The sequence below is a fragment of the Pelmatolapia mariae genome, linkage group LG20 (assembly GCF_036321145.2).
Source record: "Pelmatolapia mariae isolate MD_Pm_ZW linkage group LG20, Pm_UMD_F_2, whole genome shotgun sequence".
Classification (NCBI taxonomy): Eukaryota; Metazoa; Chordata; class Actinopteri; order Cichliformes; family Cichlidae; genus Pelmatolapia; species Pelmatolapia mariae.
This window is the reverse complement of record NC_086244.1, coordinates 25,957,884-25,966,089: the sequence shown is the minus strand read 5'-3', so window position 1 is coordinate 25,966,089 and position 8,206 is coordinate 25,957,884. Positions and strand designations below refer to the sequence as shown.

At 40.7% G+C, this 8,206-nt stretch overlaps 2 protein-coding genes across 3 annotated transcripts; both read left to right on the top strand.

Moving 5' to 3' along the window:
* The first annotated feature begins 2,994 nt into the window (after positions 1 to 2,994).
* Positions 2,995 to 4,173, top strand: LOC134618698 (homeobox protein Hox-C6a). Of its 2 annotated transcripts, none has more exons than XM_063464215.1 (2): positions 2,995 to 3,388; positions 3,866 to 4,173. In XM_063464215.1, the coding sequence occupies exons 1-2, from the start codon at positions 2,995 to 2,997 to the stop codon at positions 4,171 to 4,173; spliced, it is 702 nt and encodes a 233-aa protein (XP_063320285.1). The 2 variants fall into 2 exon arrangements, with proteins under 2 accessions (XP_063320285.1, XP_063320284.1); XM_063464214.1 differs by having other exon boundaries at positions 2,995 to 3,391.
* A 1,873-nt stretch (positions 4,174 to 6,046) lies between these two features.
* Positions 6,047 to 7,987, top strand: LOC134618808 (homeobox protein Hox-C5a-like). Its single transcript, XM_063464389.1, has 2 exons — positions 6,047 to 6,521; positions 7,779 to 7,987. Exons 1-2 carry the CDS (start codon positions 6,047 to 6,049, stop codon positions 7,985 to 7,987), a joined length of 684 nt encoding a protein of 227 aa, XP_063320459.1.
* The last annotated feature ends 219 nt before the right edge of the window (positions 7,988 to 8,206 follow it).

Sequence of the window (8,206 nt, the reverse complement as noted above, 5' to 3'; positions counted from 1 at the left end):
ATCAAAGCGTAAGAATTAAACCAGTGTAATAATAATAATAATAATAACAATAATAATAATAATAATAATAATAATAACAATAATAATAATCATAGCTTAGTTTATGCCTTCGTTGCGCATCACCATATAAAACTACAAATTCAGGGCATATAACACTGAGGAATTAATTATTAATGATCTTTATTAATTCCCATGGTTAGAAACAGGATGTTAGGGTATTGATAGTAATTTATATTTTTACTTTTCCTGGTTCACGCATTCGTCGCTGGACATAATGTTCTTTTAAAAATTGTGGAAACGCGCACCAAACGGTTCCTCTCCTCCCTGCATCAAATGCCGTGCGCGTAATTTGCCTCACGGGCCGCAATAAAACACTAAAACACAAGGGAAAGAATGACCTTTCTAATTCTGCACACTGACACAAGCTCTGCTGCATTCCAGTCTCTCCAGTCCACACATTGGCTTTACTGTTCAGCTTTTATTTACAACCCAAAGTTTACAGACCGCTCTGTTCTTCGTGTGTGTGTGTGCGTGCGTGTGTGTGTGTGGGTGTGTGTGTGTCTGTGTGTGTGCGCGTCTCTGTAAATAACAATAAGGAAAATCTGTGGTTGGGAACTCAAATAATTCGAGTGGATTTTGATGGAACAGAGATTGCTGAAAATTGTGTTAATCTGAAACACTTTGCAGTGTGGAATAAATTATGCCGACTACTTGGTGACGACAGCAGAAATGGTTAAACAAAGGAAAGCTTTCACAAATCTATTGCACATTCCGTTTCTGCCATCATGAGGGCGGATTGACTAAAAATATGATATCACAAACTTCAATTTTATTTGCGTTTTTGTTCATATTTACGTTGGTGGAATTCAAGTTCCAGTCAAAGTGGGGGAACTGACTTTTTTAATGTTTGCAACAATTTGGTCTCCTTTGAAATTACACCACACTAAAGGGTAGAAGTTTACTAAACAAACTGGGACCCCGAGTAGTTTACTCCTGCTATAAGTGTTGGTTTAACCTCCGTCATCAAGTGATTTCGTTTCTTGATATCAAAAAGAAGAGGGGGAAAAGAACAGTCCCAGGACGGAAATTTAGGAAAACTGCAGGCTCCAACTTTTGCGCTTTATTTGCCTCAAATCTGTGCGACGCGGATGTCACATATGGTCACAAATAGTTGAAGGGAAACTTTTACTGCACCAGCTACTTCCTTCTCTTTGTTCTTGTCTCTTTTATGGGCTATTCAGGATCCCAAACAACAGACCAAACAGTGTTGCACGTTTAGGCTGCACGAATTCACTCCATTGAAGAAATCAATGAGGTGAACCAATAGGCTGTTGCAGCCAGTGGGACTGCGTTTAACAGACATTTTCAATAGCGTTATTGATTGTTGTTATTATTATTATTATTATATTGCTATCTGATGCGGCTTGTTTTTAAAAATTAAATTAAATTAAATTAAAAAACAAAACAAAAACCGGCCACATTAATTTGGAAAACTACTTCGAAAGCACGTGTGGCGTTTTAGTTTTAATTCATCTGAAAAGTTTTTATAAAATGAAAATGAAAATTAGCGCATTGCGATCTCGTCTAATGCAGATGTTGGAGGCAGCTCGTTTAGGTCAAAACACGTGATCAAGTTTTTCTAGAATTCTGCAAAACGCCTCTAAAGTAATTTCCAAACCCATCATTTGGTGCTGAGATAATAATCGGTTCCCGTTTCCTCTGTGTGTGTCACAGGAATGTCAAAGCACGATCACAAAGAGAGAGAGAAAAAAAGAGACTGGAACATCTGCATAAGCATTTTAACATGTTGCCTATTACATTTTTTTGCTTAATTAATTTGAAGTAAAGTGTTCTTTGTTGTGAGTTTGAACAGACTATACCTGAGAAATAGCAGTGAGCATTGATAAGCAGGTTTGCACGATCGCACAACTGATTGGATTCTTTTTTCAAGATGGTGGTAGAAGTCATCTTCACAGGAGCATTTTTTTTCATTCTTTTTTCCCCTTTCTGTGCCATACCTGTCCTACACGCGATTTTGTCTTTGCTTTGCCTCCACATGCTGTGCAGTGCTTTTTTGATTCTTAGCGGGAAAGATTGCTGCCTGTGTTTCAAGGCTTTGCTGCAGAGATAGTTGTTGGTGAGCTGGGGAACGTCACTTGTTTTATTGCCCTCACAGAAGAGAGACCATAAACGCATTCTTACTACCGACACCCTCCCCCAGTTCACTGCAAAAGCATGGAAATTGGAAAGTCGTTGATATGGCTGAGATAAACAGCAGTGTATGTTGTATTATGGAATAAAACTGGGTATAGGACACACACATGCGCACACACGATCACTCACACGAGAACTTAGTATGACAGTTCATGGCTTTGCATTAGTAAACATCTTTAATATCCGTGTTATTTTTTCTAATGGTCACTAATGAATAGGCATTTTGTATAATATTTCACGTGTTTTTAATCAGAATTCTCCATCTCCTTCCTTCCTCTGAATGTGGTCTCTGTCCTGAATGACATTGGCCACGCTTTCCATCTTGCTTTCTGCTTAAACGCCACATGCTCATAAACTTCAAGCCAAAAACTTCTCACTCAGCCAAGCTGTATAGTGTGCCACTCCAAGTCTACGTTGTGTTTATCGACATTTAGCAGTAATGTTCAAGCTCTGAGCTAAAAGCTACAGTTTCTCCTCAACTCCTGCCTCTCAATTGGTTGAGAATGGTCAGCTGACATTGTCATATTGTCTCTCACCGAGCCAAGCCTCGGCTATAACACTCGGGTTTGTGCGTCTTAACCGGAGATTGGAAATTAATAATATTGAATCCTCAAAGTAGCTCACGTCCAGTTACAGAGGCAGAAAGTCGAGGAAAAAAAGAAGACCTTGGAGAAAGGTGTGGTTGGTTGACACAGAGGGGAAGGAGATTTACTGAGAAGGAGATTGAAAAGAGACCGATAAAGAAGTGGGGAGAGTTGGAGAGAGGGTTACAAGCAAGGTATGAATTCTTATTTCGCAAACCCGTCGCTCTCCTGCCATTTATCCGGTGGTCAAGATGTTTTGCCTAACGTACCCCTAAACTCCACCACCTATGACACAGTTAGACATTTTTCGTCGTACGGTGCCGCTGTGACCCAGAATCGGATATATGCACCTTTCTACTCTCCTCAAGATAATGTGGTGTTTGGGTCTGGCAGGGCACAGTATGAGTATGGATCAAACGTGTTTCTTCAAGACAAGGACGTGCTTCCCAGCTGCAGACAAACAAATATGGGACTCAATACACAAAGCCACATTGCTCAAGAGTACAGTCTGGATCAAGGAAGAGCAGCAGCTCAGGAGCAGAAAAGTAACATCCCGATCTACCCGTGGATGCAGCGAATGAACTCACACAGCGGTGAGTTTTACTACGACAAATAAATTAAGGAAATGGGCCAGTTTTACGATATGTCTTACCAAGAGAGCAAGTTACTTTTTATGGCCCCATAAAACATTACTGTATCCCCTCGACTTGTAGATGGGCCTTAACATGTGCAAACAAACAGCTTTCATTTTAAGAATGATATAGTAGTCATAATCAGTAGAGTGAGATAGAGAGACTACTTAAGAAGCTTTAATAATTTTAGATAATACAGCAAAGATATCCTTTGAGATATATTTTTCCTTTCCAGTTAAAATGCGTTTATTTTTCTCTGTGGATTTAGATTGCAATTATGAATCTAACAACGAGGCAAAAAAAATAAAATAAACTTATGCTCAGTTGCCTCCAAGTATGAACAGACTCCAGGCAGAGGCACGTTTTATTTGAAATCCAAACGTGACTTCGCGCTGTTAACGCTTAAATGAGTGACTTTACTTTGTCTCCCAGCAGGAGTCGGCTACGGGACAGACAGACGCAGAGGACGACAAATATACTCTCGTTACCAAACGCTTGAGCTGGAGAAGGAATTTCATTTCAATCGCTACCTGACCAGGCGCAGACGCATCGAGATCGCGAATGCGCTTTGTTTAACAGAGCGGCAGATCAAAATCTGGTTTCAGAACCGACGCATGAAATGGAAGAAAGAGAGCAACCTGACCTCCACGGTGACAGGAACTGAACAGACAGGAGCGTCTCAAGAGCAGGAACGCAATGGCGCAATGGAAGAAGGGAAGGATGAAGACAAGAAGAAAGAATAGCTAAAAATAATAATAATAAAAAAAATATAAAAATCACACGATGACCATTACAAACCAACATAACTACCTAAAATTCTACATGGACTCGAGAGCGACTTCACCGCATGATTGCTACCACGCAGCTCTCAACAATTTTATTTCGTGTTGAACCACAGGAGTGTTGATCCTTTGAAATCCAAAATTATTTCAGCCACAGTTTGGCCGCTGTGTTGTCTGGAGAACTGAGGGTTTTTTGTTTTTGTTTTGTTTTTTATTGCAAATATCACACTTGTATTGTGGAAATAAAAAGAAGTATTAATTTCTACCTTTCTTCCTATGCCAGGAAATCTGTATATTTACCTATCCCCCCTCACACACACCCCATCCATCACTGTGAAACTCTCTGATCACCTCACTATAATACAGTGTTGATCTGACTAAACTCATTACTGTACATGCGCATTCCATGGAGGCAAAAGAGCGGGCGGACACTTGATCACAATGTAATCTATTACTTGAATCGTCCGCAGGAAAATGGGCCCTGCATCAAACTAAAAGTTGCACGGATAGTCTCCAGTCCGAACACACACATGCACACACACACACACACACACACACACACACATACAGACACACACGCACACACACACACGCGCGCGCGAACACACACAAACAAACAAAACTCATAATGTCTGTACATGATAAAAGTAACGGTATATAATGTAAATCCCGTGGAAACGTAATGTGCATTTAGCCGCTTTGGTAGACGCTGCATAACATAAGATTGCGCTTTAGTCCCCCTTTTTTGATCATTTGACACAACATGCTTCCTCGTGAGATAGATTTGTACACTAGTAATTCTTCACCTTTGTTTGAGAGTCAAACATTAATGTTTTGTCATAACTGTGTATCACGGAATAAAATGTTTGTAAAACTTTCACCTTCGTCTTGTCTGTTTCATGAGTCAGATGAAGACAGGTCCCTTAAATACGTAATAAAAATACGAAGAGATTTCCTAAATACGCACTAAACTTGGACTGTGAAAGTTTGCTATTTCTTTCTTCTTTTGCTTTTCTTTAAATTTTAAAGAATTTTTTTTGTCGTGGCCTGTTTGGTCAGGAGGCTGTATAGGCAAGAAAGGGAGAATTTGACGTTAAACATATATTTTTAAGCAATTTCTTTTTCTCCAAAACATGAGACCTGTTTGTTCGACGCCGATATTGGTATGGCACAGGAATTAGCTACTGTTAAGCTACTGTTAAACACGATAACATCCCCGTAGCTGTAGTAATATAAACTCCCAACAACGTTCAAGTTTCAAGTCCATCAGCGTAGATATATTTTAGCCTAGCTTTATTATTATTATTATTATTATTATTATTATTATTATTATTATTATTATTATTATTATTATTATTATTATTGGTGATGGTGGACTGGCAGCGGGTCCAGGGCACAGAGCTGACCGGTCTTGACCGTCTTGCCCCATACCAGACACCAGATGACGCTCTTGTCTTACTGTCCTGCCCTTTTTGCGCTAAAGATCCCTGCCTGGTCCTCAACAACCAACAGCTCAAAGTTTACCGGACACGTTTCTCCTATTCATCAATATCCCCATTGAGTATCAAAGCCAATTTATGACTGGCCAACATGCGCACGTGATCCCGTACAAATACCCCATATTTGGGCAGCCCACGTCGGATCAAGAATTAAAAAAAGATACCAAAGCCTACTCCACCTATAAATCCTGGATTATTTTTTAGGGCAGACAGCTGTGAATTTTCCAAAAGCGGCAACAAAGAAAAGCAATGATCAACAAAAACAAGGAAATACCCGCAACGTGTAGCCCGCAGCCCTGTCTAGTTTAAAAAGAAAGTGTCGGTGGTAGTTTGAAATGAGCTCTGTTGACAGCTCCAGTCTCAGGCAAACAAGCGAGACAAGTTCTCCTAACACTATGTTTAGTTTCGATCTATCTGGGCGCGTGTCCAGCCATTATGAGGGTGTTAATGTGAACGGGATATTCTCTTGTCCCGTCCCCACGACCTCTGTTCAACGGGAGGAGATGAAAACTAGCCTGCGTGGCAATACGGATACTCCACTCCCGTCAGGACCACAAATAACCATGGTCTCCAGTAGCTCGTCCGTGGACGCCAGCGGGCTCAGCTACGGCAGCAGTAAGCTGCTCGGACGTGGGGCTGGCAGAGACCCGGAGAGAAGCGCAAAATCCGGCGGCAACATGGGCCAGGAGAGCGACAGAAACGCGGATAACACGCAGTCCGTGAAACGAAACACAAACGTGAATCAGCCTGAGGACAGTGAGCAGCGACCACAGATTTATCCATGGATGACAAAACTGCACATGAGCCACGGTAAAGTTTGCATATTTTCTAAAGTGCAGCTAAGATGCTTTCCCTTATTCACTCTTAACGCTACAACACTTCTTTTTGCCCGTTCCAGTGTCCCTCTTGAGTTTTATAGGCCAAACGCAGGAAATAATAAAAACTCGCGGTCATAAATTTTATGACAAAGGCATCCATTGCTCGTAAACCTGCTCTGTTACGGTGAAGATGTGATCTGCGCTGTGATTTATGGTGGCATAATTGGATAAGAGAACAAAAATGCGATAAAACTATGGAATAATATTACAAATGCAGCATTAAGTATTAGTTTTTGCCATGCTTCGTTTATAGACTTGGTCTAGCTATGTGTTTTGCATCAGCACACACACTGTGAGAGAGAAGCTTTAGCCTTAAATTGAACTCTGTGAAACACCAATGCCCTGACCCAATCATGAACTTTTCACCTCTAAAAGATCTGAATAGGCATGCTTCTTCTCTATGCCTTCAAACCACTGGCGTACTGTTGAGGCAACGAGACGTACAAGGAGCACATTTGCTGCAAAAGCAGCTGTTTTTATTATGAGCCTCCATATGCAAATATCTAGAAACACACTGCAGGGATGTTGAAATTATTTTTTTTCCCAAAAGCACAACTCTGTTGCTTTGCACGCATGTACCCACGGAAATCTGAAAAAAGTATCTGGAAAACATCACTTTCTTCATCCCACTTTTTCTTCCCCCCCTCCCCGCCCCCCCCTTCTCTCTCTTTTTTTTTATAGTTTACATATCTGCTTCTCCCCCACAACATCCTACTCCAGTGCATCGTTATTAAACCGAGGCCAGGGTTTTATCGAGAGGCCCACATATTTTTAGTTATCAAATTCTAAGCATTAAATCATGATAAGATGCATTAAGTAATATTTTGTATTTTTTATGTTTTGCTGTGAAAGGATTAAGTGGGCCCTCTTCCCCTGCACTGAGTATATTTATATTAAGGGTCTAGTTAACCATCCTTATCTGCATGAACATAAATTTTTATTGCACAAGTCCACAGTAAGTAATATCAGGTTAAAATTAGGTTATATAAAGATTTTTGATCTTTTAAATGGGGGTTGAAGGGGATTTAAATTAATGGATCCTTGCTTGTAGTGCTTATGGGTTTCCAGGCTTTGTAATAACATGTAATAGTAATGAATGTAATGATATTATTAGCCTATTATTTATATTCCACTTATTTTTTTCCACTCTAATGCTGCTGAAAGCTAACTTATTTTAATACCACTTCAGAATCGGAGGGTAAGCGGTCCAGGACCAGTTACACCCGCTATCAGACTCTGGAGCTGGAGAAAGAGTTTCACTTCAACCGGTACCTGAGCCGCCGCAGGCGCATAGAGATCGCCCACACTCTGTGTCTAAACGAGAGGCAGATCAAAATCTGGTTCCAGAACAGACGAATGAAGTGGAAGAAGGACTCAAAAATCAAAGTGAAGGAGTAAAAATGGCATCAGCGAACGCGGTGCATGCAGCACGTTTTCAGCCCCTCACTGCACAATGCTGGAGTGCCGCCTGACCTTCGGATGAACTGCTAGGAGCAATGACATCATGACACCGCTCTGTGTGCTTCATCACCAATTATGTGTCACTTGCTGCAGTTTGGGACCTAATGTATTGAATATCGCTCACTTTGATCAATCGGTTTACATTTCTAAATTAAT